Source organism: Neoarius graeffei, chromosome 23, assembly GCF_027579695.1.
Source record: "Neoarius graeffei isolate fNeoGra1 chromosome 23, fNeoGra1.pri, whole genome shotgun sequence".
Classification (NCBI taxonomy): domain Eukaryota; kingdom Metazoa; phylum Chordata; class Actinopteri; order Siluriformes; family Ariidae; genus Neoarius; species Neoarius graeffei.
Window position 1 is genome coordinate 44,987,923 of NC_083591.1, and position 20,079 is coordinate 45,008,001.

Genomic DNA, 20,079 nt, shown 5'->3' on the forward strand with positions numbered 1-20,079 from the left:
TTATACCCCTGAGTTCAGTCCTCTTGTCACGGAGTCTTTGTGCTGTTATGTTTATCTCCAGTTTCCTTTGTACTGTGTTTTTTGATCTTCTTAGCTTTTGTATTTTTGCACTTTGCTTTTCTTTTGGATTATACTCTTTGGTTTTTTTTTTGTCTTTTGTTTTGCCCTGTATATAGTGTATATAGTTTAAATAAACCTTTTGATTCTTTTTCTACTTCCGCCTCACGCCTCTGCATTTGAGTCATCCCCCTGGTGGCCTAGTGGGGGTTTGCTGGATTATCACACCAACGAACCAGGTTCGAATCCCAGCAAAACCCTAACACTCCTTGATTGACCAATCAGAACTGAGTAATTTGGCCCTACAGTTAGGTCCATAAATATTTGGACAGAGGCAACATTTTTCTAATTTTGGTTCTGTACATTACCACAATGAATTTTGAACAAAACAATTCAGATGCAGTTGAAGTTCAGACTTTCAGCTTTAATTCAGTGGGCTGAACAAAATGATTGCATAAAAATGTGAGGAACTAAAGCATTTTTTAAACACAATCCCTTCATTTCAGGGGCTCAAAAGTAATTGGACAAATTAAATAATTGTAAGTAAAATGTTCATTTCTAATACTTGGTTGAAAACCCTTTGTTGGCAATGACTGCCTGAAGTCTTGAACTCATGGACATCACCAGACGCTGTGTTTCCTCCTTTTTAATGCTCTGCCAGGCCTTTACTGCAGCGGTTTTCAGTTGCTGTTTGTTTGTGGGCCTTTCTGTCTGAAGTTTAGTCTTTAACAAGTGAAATGCATGCTCAATTGGGTTGAGATCAGGTGACTGACTTGGCCATTCAAGAATATTCCACTTCTTTGCTTTAATAAACTCCTGGGTTGCTTTGGGTTTATGTTTTGGGTCATTGTCCATCTGTATTATGAAACGCCGACCAATCAGTTTGGCTGCATTTGAGCACACAGTATGTCTCTGAATACCTCAGAATTCATCCAGCTGCTTCTGTCCTGTGTCACATCATCAATAAACACTAGTGACCCAGTGCCACTGGCAGCCATGCATGCCCAAGCCATCACACTGTCTCCGCCGTGTTTTACAGATGATGTGGTATGCTTTGGATCATGAGCTGTACCACGCCTTCGCCATACTTTTTTCTTTCCATCATTCTGGTAGAGGTTGATCTTGGTTTCATCTGTCCAAAGAATGTTCTTCCAGAACTGTGCTGGCTTTTTTAGATGTTTTTTAGCAAAGTCCAATCTAGCCTTTTTATTCTTGAGGCTTATGAGTGGCTTGCACCGTGCAGTGAACCCTCTGTATTTACTTTCATGCAGTCTTCTCTTTATGGTAGATTTGGATATTGATACGCCTACCTCCTGGAGAGTGTTGTTCACTTGGTTGGCTGTTGTGAAGGGGTTTCTCTTTACCATGGAAATTATTCTGCCATCATCCACCACTGCTGTCTTCTGTGGGCGTCCAGGTCTTTTTGCACTGATGAGTTCACCAGTGCTTTCTTTCTTTCTCAGGATGTACCAAACTGTAGCAATTTCTCAGATGGGTTTTTTCTCTTTTCGCAGCTTAAGGATGGTTTGTTTCACCTGCATGGAGAGCTCTTTTGACCGCATGTTTTCTTCACAGCAAAATCTTCCAAATGCAAGCACCACACCTCAAATCAACTCCAGGCCTTTTATCTGCTTAATTGAGAATGACATAACGAAGGAATTGCCCACACCTGCCCATGAAATAGCCTTGGAGTCAACTGTCCAATTACTTTAGGTCCCTTTAAAAACAGGGTGGCACATGTTAAGGAGCTGAAACTCCTAAACGCTTCATCCAATTTTAATGTGGATATCCTCAAATGAAAGCTGAAAGTCTGGACTTTATGCCCATGTCCATTATATAACTATAACTTGAATATGTTTCAGTAAACAGGTAAAAAAAAAAAATTTGTGTCAGTGTCCAAATATATAAGGACCTAACTGTATGTATTATAATTGTATTTAGTTCTAGACTCCAGAATTTAATTCGCAATTTTGCATTGTTTGGAAGAAAGAAAAGTTTTATTCGCCCTCACAAACTGACAGAGTGATCCAATTCTCAGGCAACGTAGGCTTTAATATTCATTCTTTTCTTTTCTTTAACAGACTCCCTCTTCAATCAGTCTGTTTGGTTCAGCGCCATCAGTTTCACTGTCTCTTGTGCCATGTAAAATTGTTTAAGCCAGTCACCCTGGTGAAGGTTCAGAAAAACATTAGAATTCATGAATGCTAGCTTTTGTTGGTTTTTCAATCGAGCGTTTTTTAAATAATTAATGACATTAAACAGTGATGAGCGTGATAATACTAAATAGTAGTTAATGATAATTTCAAGAAATTATTTTTCAAGGAATTTATTTAATTATTTAAAATACCAGTCGAATGTTTGTACACCCCTTCATAGGTTTTTCTGTATTTTGACTATTTTCTACATTGTAGAACAATACTGAAGACATCCAAACTACAACCCCGATTCCAAAAAAGTTGGGACAAAGTACAAATTGTAAATAAAAATGGAATGCAATGATGTGGAAGTTTCAAAATTCCATATTTTATTCAGAATAGAACATAGATGACATATCAAATGTTTAAACTGAGAAAATGCATCATTTAAAGAGAAAAATTAGGTGATTTTAAATTTCATGACAACACCATGTCTCAAAAAAGTTGGGACAAGGCCATGTTTACCACTGTGAGACATCCCCTTTTCTCTTTACAACAGTCTGTAAACGTCTGGGGACTGAGGAGACAAGTTGCTCAAGTTTAGGGATAGGAATGTTAACCCATTCTTGTCTAATGTAGGATTCTAGTTGCTCAACTGTCTTAGGTCTTTTTTGTCATATCGTCCATTTTATGATGCGCCAAATGTTTTCTATGGGTGAAAGATCTGGACTGCAGGCTGGCCAGTTCAGTACCCGGACCCTTCTTCTACGCAGCCATGATGCTGTAATTGATGCAGTATGTGGTTTGGCATTGTCATGTTGGAAAATGCAAGGTCTTCCCTGAAAGAGACGTCGTCTGGATGGGAGCATATGTTGCTCTAGAACCTGGATATACCTTTCAGCATTGATGGTGTCTTTCCAGATGTGTAAGCTGCCCATGCCACACGCACTAATGCAACCCCATACCATCAGAGATGCAGGCTTCTGAACTGAGCGCTGATAACAACTTGGGTCGCCCTTCTCCTCTTTAGTCCGAATGACACGGCGTCCCTGATTTCCATAAAGAACTTCAAATTTTGATTCGTCAAATTTTGATACAATTTGTACTTTGTCCCAACTTTTTTGGAATCGGGGTTGTATGAAATAACATGTCAAACATGAATGGAATTATGTGGTAAACAAAAAAAAGTGTAAAACCTTGATGACGCTTTGCACAGCTTCATGAGAGAGTCACCTGGAATGCTTTTCGATTAAAAAGAACCGCTTTCAATACCAAGAATCGCTCGACTAAATAAATAGAAACGACAGTCCATCATCACTTTAAGACGTAAAGCGTCTTTTAATGAATAAAAATAAAGAAAAACGATTGAATTAGAAGGTGTGTCCAAATGTTTGGCCAGTACTGTATTTATTTATTTTTTAAATATAATGCTTTAAAAATATGTTAGTGTTACTAAGAAACAGAAATGAACTTTTACGAAGGTTATCTTTCAGTATCGAATACAAGTTTAAAGCTGTGTCATATTTATTCACATGTAATATAGTAAATATCAAATTAATTGCATTAACATGTTACAAAACAACAATACACTGCCTACAGTAAAGCAAGCTTGGTAATATTAGATCGGGAGCTAGGCATGTTGGTATTTGTAGTCTGGCGATATAAATATTAGTAATAGTTCTAATTGTATTTCATGGCAAAAATATATGCACATAGCAAAAACGTTCAGCGTTTATTCATTTGAAATACGTTTTGTTCCGACAATGCCTGCAACTTTCAATCACGTGACCGTTAAACAATGAGATTTACAGTCGAGCTCACAGAAGAGGTGAAGTAAAATAAGAGGTTTATGGACAGACACTGCTGTACTTGAACCTGTTTTTGTACCCATTTTACTAAAATATGTCTCATCTCATCTCATTATCTCTAGCCGTTTTATCCTGTTCTACAGGGTCGCAGGCAAGCTGGAGCCTATCCTAGCTGACTACGGGCGAAAGGCGGGGTACACCCTGGACAAGTCGCCAGGTCATCACAGGGCTGACACGTAGATACAGACAACCATTCACACTCACATTCACACCTACGGTCAATTTAGAGTCACCAGTTAACCTAACCTGCATGTCTTTGGACTGTGGGGGAAACCGGAGCACCCGGAGGAAACCCACGCGGACACGGGGAGAACATGCAAACTCCACACAGAAAGGCCCTCGCTGGACCTTCTTGCTGTGAGGCGACAGTGCTAACCACTACACCACCGTGCCGCCCACTAAAATATGTATTATCATAAATCAGCTACAACTCAGTGGGGTGTCATAAAACACCCATATAACAGAAGTGCCAAAGTAGCACCTCTGGGAGAGACAGAGGTTGACTTAAGGCCAATTTATGCTGACAACCCAGTCCTCGCAGATAGCGTCGCAGACAGTGTCTGCGTAGCCCCCCACCTTCGCAGACGCTCTGCGCGCACCTCCCAAAAATTGTGACCACCGCAGAAGCCTCGCAGACAGCGTCGCAGACAAGAGGGCTCTGATTGGTCCACTCTACATCCGCTGTACACGCACTTCCGCTTCCCTACTTTCCCGGTTTGGTTTGTTTTCACGACCAGCATTTTTAAAAACACGAGCGAAGAGGGAGCAGCATGAAGAGCGGTTGATTGAGGAAGTGAGGAAGTACGTACATCTATACGACTCCAGTTCTAGTCATTATAAAAAAAAAAAAAGTTCTAGTCATTATAAGTAACCGGAGGATAAACACTCCACTAACCACACCCACCAACTACTCCTAGCGACTTCGCGCCCCCTTGCGTTGTGCCGGTGAATAACATCGCGCACGCCTATTACTCCCCGCTCAACGATAAATTACAACTGTCTGCGAAAAGCTGTCTGCGAAAGCCTTGTCGCAAGAGCATGCAGAGGCCTTTATTTGTAATAATTAGTTAATGCAGGATATATGTAAAAGTTTTCATTCATTCCGTGACTAGTAGGTTCAGGCCACTGGGCTTCGGCTGGATTATAATCAATAATTGTGATGATGTAATGTACGTTATTAGGAGTAGAGGAGTACTGATGAACTGTGTTTAAAATTATAAAGCAGACTGCTAGCAAATTAGCCATTGCGTTGATTAAAAAAGCCCCGTGAATGATTAGAGAGTGGTGTGTTACCTGCAGTGAACCACAATGGGGCCAGCGTTGGCAGCTGACTTGGCCTTGACTCTGCGGATGAAGCCCAGCAATCCTGTCGCGTGGTATGGCACGCCGTGATCCGGCCAACCTGTGAAATGGAATTGCTGGATCTCACGGATCTCGTGTGCCCCCCTCTACAAAAAAAAAAAGTGAGATAAGCAGAAATCTTGTTCGCCAAAATGAATTTCTACTCGCGTAGCCTGTATGCTACTACGAAATGCCCTTGACAATGCTAACACTATACGTTTTTTGCATTATTTTTTATTCGTTTGGGGAGGAAAAAAAGCATTATGCAGAAAAGCCAGGTTATCTTTGTATCAATCTGTTCTGAGACTAGGAGGAAGATTAGAAATTAATGAACGGAGAAAATACTTTGTGGTGTGCAGTCACCCTTCTCTAAAGGCATGCAAGATGGAACATATGTGATCTGATGAAAGATGAGCATGTCTACTCGCATTTGCTGCAAATTCATAACGCCAGTATACTGCTCACACTGTGACTTAGGTGTGTGCTTCTTCAGTTGCCTCTCAGTAAAGTTTTTGTGTTAAGGTCTGTTTATTTTTCTTCGTCTTCTTCTCACCTTCTCCACGGCGAATGTCCTGATGACATACTCAGACAAGAGCTGGGTCTCTATTAGCGTCACCTTCATATCTCTGTATATCTCTGTGTCATCTGGCCAGTACTTACAGCATTTCACCTTAGGACATAAAGCACACATGCAATTAAAATAATTATCAAAATCACTCTTTTCTATTAATTTACCGTAAATACTCGTATGCTCTTGAATAAAAGTATTTTATGAATTACTTAGAAAGGACAACACGGTCTACGTATTCAACATGTATTCCTTTTAGGCTAACCTTGCTAAAACTTGCTACAATAAATAATCAATGTTGATAAATAATCATACTGATAAATAATCAAGACCGGTCAGTAAGTTATGAAGGAATAATAAAGTGGAAGAAGCTTAATTACAAACCCATTACTCATTGGTAATAACTATACGGTATGCAGTCGGGATGTAAACGAAATATGGGTTCTAAATAAATACTGTACAAATAGAGACATAAATAGGAGGCGCTATGTTTTACAACCCCGATTCCAAAAAAGTTGGGACAAAGTAGAAATTGTGAATAAAAACGGAATGCAATAATTTACAAATCTTAAAAACTGATATCGTATTCACAATAGAACATAGACAACATATCAAATGTCGAAAGTGAGTCATTTTGAAATTTCATGCCAAATATTGGCTCATTTGGAATTTCATGACAGCAACACATCTCAAAAAAGTTGGAACGGGGCAATAAGAGGCTGGAAAAGTTAAAGGTACAAAAAAGGAACAGCTGGAGGACCAAATTGCAACTCATTAGGTCAATTGGCAATAGGTCATTAACATGACTGGGTATAAAAAGAGCATCTTGGAGTGGCAGCGGCTCTCAGAAGTAAAGATGGGAAGAGGATCACCAATCCCCCTAATTCTGTGCCGACAAATAGTGGAGCAATATGAGAAAGGAGTTCGACAGTGTAAAATTGCAAAGAGTTTGAACATATCATCATCTACAGTGCATAATATCATCAAAAGATTCAGAGAATCTGGAAGAATCTCTGTGCGTAAGGGTCAAGGCCGGAAAACCATACTGGGTGCCCGTGATCATCTTCGGGCCCTTAGACGGCACTGCATCACATACAGGCATGCTTCTGTATTGGAAATCACAAAATGGGCTCAGGAATATTTCCAGAGAACATTATCTGTGAACACAATTCACCGTGCCATCCGCCGTTGCCAGCTAAAACTCTATAGTTCAAAGAAGAAGCCGTATCTAAACATGATCCAGAAGCGCAGACGTCTTCTCTGGGCCAAGGCTCATTTAAAATGGACTGTGGCAAAGTGGAAAACTGTTCTGTGGTCAGACGAATCAAAATTTGAAGTTCTTTATGGAAATCAGGGACGCCGTGTCATTCGGACTAAAGAGGAGAAGGACGACCCAAGTTGTTATCAGCGCTCAGTTCAGAAGCCTGCATCTCTGATGGTATGGGGTTGCATTAGTGCGTGTGGCATGGGCAGCTTACACATCTGGAAAGACACCATCAATGCTGAAGGTATATCCAGGTTCTAGAGCAACATATGCTCCCATCCAGACGACGTCTCTTTCAGGGAAGACCTTGCATTTTCCAACATGACAATGCCAAACCACATACTGCATCAATTACAGCATCATGTCTGCGTAGAAGAAGGGTCCGGGTACTGAACTGGCCAGCCTGCAGTCCAGATCTTTCACCCATAGAAAACATTTGGCGCATCATAAAATGGAAGATACGACAAAAAAGACCTAAGACAGTTGAGCAACTAGAATCCTACATTAGACAAGAATGGGTTAACATTCCTATCCCTAAACTTGAGCAACTTGTCTCCTCAGTCCCCAGACGTTTACAGACTGTTGTAAAGAGAAAAGGGGATGTCTCACAGTGGTAAACATGGCCTTGTCCCAACTTTTTTGAGATGTGTTGTTGTCATGAAATTTAAAATCACCTAATTTTTCTCTTTAAATGATACATTTTCTCAGTTTAAACATTTGATATGTCATCTATGTTCTATTCTGAATAAAATATGGAATTTTGAAACTTCCACATCATTGCATTCCGTTTTTATTTACAATTTGTACTTTGTCCCAACTTTTTTGGAATCGGGGTTGTAATTTAAAATTATTTTTTTTGTCCCAACGCTAAGCGATGCATTTGCAGCATCCTTAGTAACTGCCTGGTCAAGGTCACAATGGCTTAAATTAGACTGCTAACATACACTAAACTTGTTAGTTATGCACAAACAGAAAGAATGACAAAAAACAGCCCAATAAACAAACAAGAAAAGGCCTGATGGTTTAGGTTAAAACGCAAATACATACATTATACGGATATTTGAAGCAGAAAACAGATACAGATAGCGTCATTGCATTATATCCGTAATATACAGTGCAATAGCTCTGAATATCAGACAGTATACATGCAGTGAATCAATATGAGTGAGTTACAATGGTGCAAAAATCAGACTAACATGGTGTAAATGGATGCTGGCTTAGGTCACTTCTGTTCTGCAGAAAGCTTTTTTTTTTTTTGCTACAACTCCAGCTAAAGCTCCATATAAATTTCTCAGGTATCGACAAAAACATAATTCACACTGTAATGCTGTCTCATTCTCACGTAAAGCTCCACTAAATATAATACGACATCCAATACCCTGAGTTCAGACCCACTGCGGTTTTATACTCCAACATTATACTGATAAACATCACGCTCGCATACATGACACGGTTAAATCTGCAATTTGAAAACTGACAATGTTGTTATTACATTAGCAGCACAAAACATCTTAATATCTCATTTGATACACCAGTAGCTGTAAACTGCTTAATGTCTCTGAAAGGTTTTTTTTTTGGTATCTGAAACACACAGAGCCATGGCAAGATTCAATCTGTCTCTGGTGGCTCTCTGGCGTCATTAAGGCTGGAAATGAGACTGGGGGATGGAGGGACAGTTGCGAAGGAGGAGAGCAAAAGTTGAGGTCCCTTGGTGACACTTGAGATGAGAAATCCACAACCCAAACTGCTCTATCTCAATCTCCGCCAAGATTACATTAGGCCAGAGCCATTATATTATTCCATCAATTAAGAGCTGTGTAGTGTGTGTGTGAGAGAGAGAGAGAGAGAGAGAGAGAGAGAGAGAGAGAGAGGTGGGCGTGTTATGGACCATGTAGACATGCTTGCATGATCATAAATGTTCAAATAAATTGACTGACGAATGCAGTGATGTGTATATCATAGACTACATGCAGAGAATAACAAATTATATGAGATCTCCCTTCTCTCCATCTATTCGTTCTTTCCTCCTTCCTCTCTTGTGACTTCCCTGTCTCCCTCTCCCCCCGTCCCCCTCCCCTGCAGGGCTCATCTGAGCCTGGCCCTTGCCTCTCTGAGTGTTTGGTGCAGGATGGAGGCAGATGGGTGGTGGAAGAGCACAGCGGTGGGTTTATGGCTCTCTGTGGGGAACCGCCAGCACCCCACCCCACCCCACCCCAATCACTTTCCCGACATTCCTGGCACCAGCAGGGGGATGCAATAGATTAGTATCACACACTCCCAGCCTGCAGCAGGGCACATCTGCCTGGCCAGCGCTCACTCGCTCACTCGTGGAGCTCAGAGGTTGATACTGCGCTGAGAATTATGAGCATAACCAGTGATGGTTAAACACTAAACTTATAGTTCTGTCATCTGTCCTTTTGATTGGACAATGTCTGATTAGTCTACAATATACGGCCAAAAGCATGTGGAAACCTGGCCGTCCCGTTCCAGAATTGGTCCCCTTTGCTGCTAAAAGGCTTTCCACTAGACTTTGGAATGTGGCTGTAGGAATTTGTGCCTAATCAGCCGCAAAAGATCGGGCGACACGGCTTGGCATATAGTCAGGGTTTCATCCCAAAGATGCTCAATGGGGCTGAGGTCAGGGCTTTGTGCAGGTCACTCGATTTCTTCCACACCAACCTTGTCTCAAACCAATGTCATTATAGACCTCAATTTGTGTACAACGACATTGTCATGCTGGAACAGGTTTGAGCTGTTTATTTCTATTAAAGTGAAAATCTTAATGTTACAGCATACAAAGGCTTTCCAGACAATGGTGTGCTTCCAACTTTGTGGCAAAAATTTAGCTACATGTCAGGTGTCCACATCCATTTGGCCAGAGAGTGTATCTACTTTTAGCTTTTTTTTCTTTATTTATTCACACAAAAAAAAACAACAATACAAGTAAAGGTACGAAGTACATGCTCGGGGAGGGGAGGAAACCTAAATGGCTTATAATTAGCCCTCCCCCATCCAACATCTCATCTCATCTCATCTCGTCTCGTTATCTCTAGCCGCTTTATCCTGTTCTACAGGGTCGCAGGCAAGCTGGAGCCTATCCCAGCTGACTACGGGCGAAAGGCGGGGTACACCCTGGACAAGTCGCCAGGTCATCACAGGGCTGACACATAGACACAGACAACCATTCACATTCACACCTACGGTCAATTTAGAGTCACCAGTTAACCTAACCTGCATGTCTTTGGACTGTGGGGGAAACCGGAGCACCCGGAGGAAACCCACGCGGACATGGGGAGAACATGCAAACTCCGCACAGAAAGGCCCTCGCCGGCCACGGGGCTCGAACCCGGACCTTCTTGCTGTGAGGCGACAGCGCTGACCACTACACCACTGTGCCACCCCCCATCTAACTTACATATATATATATATATATATATATATATACACACACACGTCACAATATTAAAAACAATATGTTTACAAGCAGTAAAGTTAAAGTAAAGTAAAAGAGTAAACATATACTAATTAAACATAATATCTGAGTAAATAGGCGGCATGGTGGTGTAGTGGTTAGCGCTGTCGCCTCACAGCAAGAAGGTCTGGGTTCGATCCCCATGGCCGGCGAGGGCCTTTCTGTGTGGAGTTTGCATGTTCTCCCCGTGTCCGCGTGGGTTTCCTCCGGGTGCTCCGGTTTCCCCCACAGTCCAAAGACATGCAGGTTAGGTTAACTGGTGACTCTAAATTGACCGTAGGTGTGAATGTGAGTGTGAATGGTTGTCTGTGTCTATGTGTCAGCCCTGTGATGACCTGGCGACTTGTCCAGGGTGTACCCCGCCTTTCGCCTGTAGTCAGCTGGGATAGGCTCCAGCTTGCCTGCGACCCTGTAGAACAGGATAAAGCGACTAGACATAATGAGATGAGATCTGAGTAAATAATTAAGTTAATAGGTACTTGGGCAATACAGCAGATAGTTTTTTTAAGACATATTTAAAGCCAACAAATGATGTGGCGGCTCTGATTGAGGAGTCAAGACTATTCCATACATTAACGCATTTATATTATACACTGGATTGGGCTAAAGATGTTCTAAAGAGAGGAGCATGAAGTTGACTCCTTTGGCGGGTAGAGTAATTGTAAACCAGTGAGTTAGGGCTTCTAAAGATATCACATGTCGAAGGGGGACTGTTTGTAAGGAACCTAAATGCAAAGAGACAAAGCTGTAGTTTGTTGATGTCCATGATATTTAAAACTTTTAGCTGCTGGAATATACGAAAACTAGAAGCAGTAGCTATCCGCACAAACTTCTTTTGCAAAGAAACAATAGGAGAGAAGGTGGTTCGACAGGTGCTATCCCACACGATATTACAATAAATAAGGTCGGGGTAAATAAGGCTGTTATAAATAGTGACAATAGTCTTTTTGAGCAAGGAGATATCTAATTTTCCCCCAATATCCCAATAGTTTTAGCAATCTTCTTACTTAACATGGAAATATGGGGCTTCCAGCTCAGTCTATCGTCAATAATTACTCAGAGAAATTTTGCCTGGGGTTCCTGCATAAGCGGGGCATTATCAAGGACAATTTTGGCCTTCGTACTGTCATAAGTTTTATTTTTACTGGTGAAAATTAGGAAGTTTGTCTTTTTAATATTTATGCTTGCTTGGAACCATGTAACAACCTTTTCTAGTTCTTGATTGGCCAATCATATCAGAGAATCAAAGTCCTTGTGAGAATCAAAGTCCTTGTGAGGCTTCTCCTTCAAAACCATTTGGGGGGAAGAATATACTAGAATAAAGCCTAGGTCACAACTGGACGTACGATTTTTTGGCCGTGCGATTTTTGGTGTTTCCCAAATCGCTGCGTTTTTTTTTTGTTCGTGGAGAAAGACGCACGTTGGCCGTAAGTTTGTCTTGCAACCTGAAAAAAACGTAAGCGCCCGTAGAGTTTGTTTGACTTGACAAAGAACTTCTGCGGCCAGTCTACAGCTCGAAAATCAGCACGTCACACGCATGCCCTCCGTGCGTTTCATGCGTTTTTTGCATGTAGACCGGCCGTAGGAGCACGTACGGCCGGTTGTGACCGAGGCTTAAGTTGAGTACATGTTCATTACACGCGTGACTGTATTCGCACGGGTCTTTTCAGTCACTCCTGATGACGTCACAGAAGTGTCAGTGAAGCCCAAATGGAGATCTCGGGAGCCTTTCACTCTGTGACAACGGTCACTGATACACTGCATGAATCTACAGTCTGGACTAGAAAGAAATCAGCCCCAGCCTCACTTCTTCACACTTTTGGTGGTGGTGGTGTTGTGTTTGGCTCCACAAAATAATCCACTTTAACACATTTGGTAACAGCAGATACGATATGTTTATATGATTTGGATGCCAAAAACGAAACCGTATAGAGTATTAATGTCTTTTTAATACTTAGCTCTGCTAGTCTATTTATGCCATATTCTTACGGAAAATTGTTTTTGTGTTTTGATGTTCCTGTTTTATGTAACTGTTCTGATCTGACTGCTTTGTGTGGACATCGCTGATTCCAGGCAACCTCACGTCTTCCTCATGGGTAATTATAAGCACAGAGATTTGGATTCCAGTGCTTTGGAGAGCTGGTCATCATGCAAAAGACCAACCAAAAAGCCATTTCATGCTTGTGTGGTAATGAGCTACATTGATTAGTTCTCACTCACTCAGTGCGTTTACATGCACATCGAGAAAATCGAATTTCTGCCGTAGCTCGACTGAAATCGAAGTTCTAAATGCCATGGAAACACCTTAGCTCGGCTGAAATCGAACCAAACTGGATTTCTCGTAATCGAGCTATGCGACCTAGATTATGTGATTGTAGCCAAGCTACTTAGTGCATGTAACCTCTATCGAGCTACGGAGTCGAGCTACTCACTTCAGCACTGCCCCTTCCAGAAGTGACGAGTGACGAGACCACAAGCGGGAAACACAACAGCCTCGGTCGGCATGACAACAGTAGTAGTAGCGAGCAGCAGAAGAGGTCAGCAGGAACAAGGAGGAACTGATTCTTATTATTGTTAAAACAATGAAGTTTTTTTCATATAAAATATCAAAAACTTGTGAACACGGAACTGATAACTTTGTTTTTACTCTTGAATAGCTCTTCTTCATGACGACAACCGGAAGTGTACCAACACGATGGGGCATGTAGCGCCACCTGTGGCTCGGGTGCACAATGTACCTCACACAATAGCTCGATTTCCTTGTGTGCATGTAGGATTGGATTTCCTTGGCACCCCTGCTGGGACCCTTAGCTCGATTACCGACAGTAGCTCGATTTGGATGTGCATGTAAATGCACTGAGTGAACTCCAAAAGGAGTGCTGCTATCCAGTGGAGTAACTGGTTTTGAGTTTCAGTCAATAATACACTACCGTTCAAAAGTTTGGGGTCACCCAGACAATTTTGTGTTTTCCATGAAAAGTCACACTTTTATTTACCACCATAAGTTGTAAAATGAATAGAAAATATAGTCAAGACATTTTTCTGGCCATTTTGAGCATTTAATCGACTCCACAAATGTGATGCTCCAGAAACTCAATCTGCTCAAAGGAAGGTCAGTTTTATAGCTTCTCTAAAGAGCTCAACTGTTTTCAGCTGTGCTAACATGATTGTACAGGGTTTTCTAATCATCCATTAGCCTTCTGAGGCAATGAGCAAACACATTGTACCATTAGAACACTGGAGTGAGAGTTGCTGGAAATGGGCCTCTATACACCTATGGAGATATTGCACCAAAAACCAGACGTTTGCAGCTAGAATAGTCATTTACCACATTAGCAATGTATAGAGTGGATTTCTGATTAGTTTAAAGTGATCTTCATTGAAAAGAACAGTGCTTTTCTTTCAAAAATAAGGACATTTCAAAGTGACCCCAAACTTTTGAACAGCAGTGTACATAATATTAGAGTTTGAGGTCATGTTCTTTAAGTTCAGGAAATTCTATCAGGAGACCTGTACTATGTTGGAATTTTTAAATAATTGATTAGTTGGATTTAAAAAAAATACAGTATATTAAATACAAACTATATTGATTTTAAATATTTATTTGCAGTGTTTTAATCAACACTACTACATACAATGGTGCTTGAAAGTTTGTGAACCCTTTAGGATTTTCTATATTTCTGCATAAATATGACCTAAAACATCATCAGATTTTCACACAAGTCCTAAAAGTAGATAAAGAGAACCCAGTTAAACAAATGAGAGAAAAATATTATACTTTCTCATTTATTTATTGAGGAAAATGATCCAATATTACATATCTGTGAGGGACAAAAGTATGTGAACCTCTAGGATTAGCAGTTAATTTGAAGGTGAAATTAGAGTCAGGTGTTTTCAATCAATGGGATGACAATCAGGTGTGAGTGGGCACCCTGTTTTATTTAAAGAACAGGGATCTATCAAAGTCTGATCTTCACAACACATGTTTGTGGAAGTGTATCATGGCACGAACAAAGGAGATTTCTGAGGACCTCAGAAAAAGTGTTGTTGATGCTCATCAGGCTGGAAAAGGTTACAAAACCATCTCTAAAGAGTTTGGACTCCACCAATCCACAGTCAGACAGATTGTGTACAAATGGATGAAATTCAAAACCATTGTTACCCTCCTCAGGAGTGGTTGACCAAGAAAGATCACGCCAAGAGCAAGACGTGTAATAGTCGGCGAGGTCACAAAGGACCCCAGGGTAACTTCTAAGCAACTGAAGGCCTCTCTCACATTGCCTAATGTTAATGTTCATGAGCCCACCATCAGGAGAACACTGAACAACAATGGTGTGCATGGCAGGGTTGCAAGGAGAAAGCCACTGCTCTCCAAAAAGAACATTGCTGCTCATCTGCAGTTTGCTAAAGATCATGTGGACAAGCCAGAAGGCTATTGGAAAAATGTTTTGTGGATGGGTGAGACCAAAATAGAACTTTTTGGTTTAAATGAGAAGCATTATGTTTGGAGAAAGGAAAACACTGCATTCCACCAAAAGAACCTTATCCCTTCTATGAAACATGGTGGTGGTAGTATCATGGTTTGGGCCTGTTTTACTGCATCTGGGCCAGGACGGCTTGCCATCATTGATGGAAAAATGAATTCTGAATTATACCAGCAAATTCTAAAGGAAAATGTCAGGACATCTGTCCATGAACTGAATCTCAAGAGAAGGTGGGTCATGCAGCAAGACAACAACCCTAAGCACACAAGTCGTTCTACCAAAGAATGGTTAAAGAAGAATAAATTTAATGTTTTGGAATGGCCAAGTCAAAGTCCTGACCTTAATCCAATCGAAATGTTGTAGAAGGACCTGAAGTGAGCAGTTCATGTGAGGAAACCCACCAACATCCCAGAGTTGAAGCTGTTCTGTACAGAGGAATGGGCTAAAATTCCTCCAAGCTGGTGTGCAGGACTGATCAACAGTTACGTTTAGTTGCAGTTATTGCTGCACAAGGGGGTCACACCAGATACCGAAATACTTTTGCCACTCACAGATATGTAATATTGGATCGTTTTCCTCAATAAATAAATGACCAAGTATAATATTTTTGTCTCATTTGTTTAACTGGGTTCTCTTTATCTACTTTTAGGACTTGTGTGAAAATCTGATGATGTTTTAGGTCATACTTATGCAGAAATATAGAAAATTCTAAAGGGTTCACAAACTTTCAAGCACCACTGTAACTCTTTCTTAACTAGGCTTAATTAAATAACAGTTCATTCATGACAATACAACATTACTGACATAATTCAGATTCATATAATCTGTCATGACAACCAAGCGAGATACCCAGACTAACACAAGGTGATGGTGTTTTGTCCGTCATTTACTGCTTGTCACTTTTAAAAAAAAATCGCTTCCTTTTTGCAATGGTGTGTCTGTATTTCAAGCCATGATTTGTTCAAATTTCAAAGACAAACTCAAAATAAAGACAAAATAAATATCTGCTGTCTGTTTCATACCACGTCTTAGTCTACTCACCCTTCCAACTTCCACTAGGTTAGTAACCATGACAATGGTAGCTGTGTTCTCCTGCCACACCATCCTCCAGAAGTCAATCACTGTCTCCTGCATGGGTCCTGTGCAGAGAATCAGTAAACACATCAGTATGGGGTCACATCCAGATACTTATATCACACTGTACAGAGACATAGGCATCAGAGGGTGCATTACTGAAGTATGCACTGCTCAGAAGTACAGTGCCCTCCACTATTATTGGCACCACTTGTAAAGATTAGGAAAAAGGGTTAGGAAAAATCCACCTTTTGGTGACGTAGCATCAAACTGAAAAAAAAATGAAAAGACAAAAAATCCACCCTTCAACTGAAATAAATTTATTCAGAGAAAAACAAATCCCTCATCAAGAAATAATTATTTTCAACAAAAACACATGTACCACCATTATTGGCACCCCTGGAAATTATAGTGAAGAAATGTTTCCCATTTAAATTGTACATTTTTATTCTTTCAAGTTGGAATAAATGACTTCCTGATTAACTGGGGAACAAATATGAGGTGACACAGAGGCCAAATTCTGGTAGTCATCCATCAACATGGGAAAGAAAAGAGAACACACAAACCAAATGAGAGAGAAGTTTACTGAACTTCATAAGTTAGGGAATGGTTATTTAAAAAAAACAAAAAACAAAGAGCTGCTCGCCTGAAAATGTCCATTTCTACTGTTAGGGCAATAATAAAAAGTGGACACCAACTAGAACTATTACAAACTTGGCTGGAAGAGGACACAAGTTTATTTTAGCCCCCACGTACAGTGAGGAGGAAGGTAAGAGAGGCAAAAAAAATTTTTAAATTAAAAAAAAAAATCCCAAGAATCACTCTTAGTGAATTACAAGAAAAAGTAAAATCTTGGGGTTTCCAAGTCTCCAAAACCACCATCAGATGCCATCTCCATGTCAGCAGCTTATTTGGAAGGTACGCCATTAAAAAGCCTTTTCTGTCAGTTAACCACAAACGTAAGTGCCTGAAGTTAGCGAAACGTTACTACAACTTTGACTGTAACTGTTCTCTGGTCTGATGTAACACAAATGGAGTTTTTTTGCCAATAAACACTCAAGGTGGGTTTGGTGTAAAAAGAAGGCTGGCTATAATGAAAAGAACCCAATCCCAACTGTAAAATATAGTGGAAGTTCTGTGATGTTTTAGGGCTGTTTTTCCTCCAAAGGCCCTGGAAACCTTGTGAGGGTGGGTACATGGCATCATGGACTCCATGAAACACCAGGACATTTTAAATCAGAATCCGGCTGCCTCTGCCAGGAAACTAAAACCGGGTCGTTATTGGATCTTCCAACAGGGCAATGATCCAAAGAATATGTCTAGATCAACACAAAAATGTTTATGTGAGCACAGAATCAAGCTTCTGCCCTGGCCATCTCAGTCCCCTGACCTGAAACCCATTGAAAACCTGTGGGGTGAGCTGAAGAGGAGAGAGCACAGGAGAGGGTCGAGGACCCTGGATGATCTGGAGAGGTTCTGTGAAGAGGAATGGTCTCAGATGCCCTGCTCTGTATCTCCAACCTTAAAAAATGTTATAGAACATACTCAGTGCTATTTCACTGGCAAAGAGAGGTTGTACAAAAGTATTAAATCCAGGGGTGCTAATAATAGTGATACATCAAAGTCCTTCCCATACCATGTGGCACCAATCTTCATTTCTATAGCCCTCAGCCTCTCACATAGCTACGGTTACAGTGGGGGGCTAGTCCTCTGCTAACTACAAGAGTTTGACTCCCCACTCACATCTGTATTGCAGCATGCCTTGCCAGACGGCAGTAGGTACAATTTTTATGAAGGTCTTTGGTATGACCTGACCATGAGTAGAACTCACGATCTCCCGGTGGACACGCTAACCACTAGGCCACCCGCCGGTATAGTGACACATGCTTTTGTTGAAAATAATTACTTCTTGATGAGGGATTTGTTCTTCTCTGAACAACATTTTTCAATTAAAGGCTGGATTTTTCTCATTTTTTTAGTGAGAGATGAAACAACTTCACCAAAAGTTGGATTTTTTCGAACCTTTTTTATTAACCTTTACAAGGGGTGTTAATAATCGTGGAGGGCACTGAACGTGCCACTTGCAGACCTGCTATGTATACATTCAATAATTTCAAGTCTTTTTTCCTATGTGATTGAATCAGTGGACTGAATCAAATGTAATCGAATCAACGGCACAGGAAAATCGTAAAGAAAAACAGCAAGTTAATACGTGAATCGATGCTGTGACCCGTGCGTCTCTTATTTCAATTACAGACACATCGGTTCCTTTTACAGCAGAAAGGGAGTAGCAAGATAATGTAAATAAGGTATATAACGTACAACCCCAAATCAGAAGAAGTTGGGACAGAATGTCAAAATTGATGTTAAAACTGAAAACAATTATTTGTAAATAATCTTTGACTTGAATTTGATGTTTTACTTCATGAATTTTCTTTTTTTTTCCTCCAAAATAAACACATTTCAATTTTGTGAGAATACATTTTGCATTGTGCAAACACTAAGGGGCACTCTAATGTATGTGTACAATGCATATAATGATGTTATCAGTCAGCTAGGATTCATATATATATATATATATATATATATATATATATATATATATATATATATATATATATATATATATATATATATATATACACACAACCCTGATTCCAAAAAAGTTGGGACAAAGAACAAATTGTAAATAAAAACAGAATGCAATAATTTACAAATCTCAAAAACTGATATTGTATTCATAATAGAACATAGACAACAAATCAAATGCCGAAAGTGAGACATTTTGAAATTTCATGCTAAATATTGGCTCATTTGAAATTTCATGACAGCAACACATCTCAAAAAAGTTGGGACAGGGGCAATAAGAGGCTGGAAAAGTTAAAGGTACAAAAAAGGAACAGCTGGAGGACCAAATTGCAACTCATTAGGTCAATTGGCAATAGGTCATTAACATGACTGGGTATAAAAAGAGCGTCTTGGAGTGGCAGCGGCTCTCAGAAGTAAAGATGGGAAGAGGATCACCAATCCCCCTAATTCTGCACCGACAAATAGTGGAGCAATATCAGAAAGGAGTTTGACAGTGTAAAATTGCAAAGAGTTTGAAAATATCATCATCTACAGTGCATAATATCATCAAAAGATTCAGAGAATCTGGAAGAATCTCTGTGCGTAAGGGTCAAGGTCGGAAAACCATACTGGGTGCCCGTGATCTTCGGGCCCTTAGACGGCACTGCATCACATACAGGCATGCTTCTGTATTGGAAATCACAAAATGGGCTCAGGAATATTTCCAGAGAACATTATCTGTGAACACAATTCACCGTGCCATCCGCCGTTGCCAGCTAAAACTCTATAGTTCAAAGAAGAAGCCGTATCTAAACATGATCCAGAAGCGCAGACGTCTTCTCTGGGCCAAGGCTCATTTAAAATGGACTGTGGCAAAGTGGAAAACTGTTCTGTGGTCAGACGAATCAAAATGTGAAGTTCTTTATGGAAATCAGGGACGCCGTGTCATTCGGACTAAAGAGGAGAAGGACGACCCAAGTTGTTATCAGCGCTCAGTTCAGAAGCCTGCATCTCTGATGGTATGGGGTTGCATTAGTGCATGTGACATGGGCAGCTTACACATCTGGAAAGACACCATCAATGCTGAAAGGTATATCCAGGTTCTAGAGCAACATATGCTCCCATCCAGACGACGTCTCTTTCAGGGAAGACCTTGCATTTTCCAACATGACAATGCCAAACCACATACTGCATCAATTACAGCATCATGGCTGCGTAGAAGAAGGGTCCGGGTACTGAACTGGCCAG

At 40.6% G+C, this 20,079-nt stretch overlaps 1 protein-coding gene across 3 annotated transcripts in view; it reads right to left on the reverse strand.

Moving 5' to 3' along the window:
• The window catches only part of LOC132871759 (receptor-type tyrosine-protein phosphatase mu-like), a 444,714-nt gene that overhangs the window by 34,550 nt on the left and 390,085 nt on the right, over nucleotides 1-20,079 (reverse strand). For all 3 annotated transcript variants that reach the window (XM_060906241.1, XM_060906242.1, XM_060906240.1), the window contains 3 exons: nucleotides 16,231-16,328; nucleotides 5,955-6,071; nucleotides 5,354-5,508 (listed from right to left, as the gene is read on the reverse strand). In XM_060906241.1, the coding sequence (XP_060762224.1) occupies nucleotides 5,354-5,508; nucleotides 5,955-6,071; nucleotides 16,231-16,328 (370 nt within the window). The remainder of the gene's footprint in view (nucleotides 1-5,353; nucleotides 5,509-5,954; nucleotides 6,072-16,230; nucleotides 16,329-20,079) is intronic.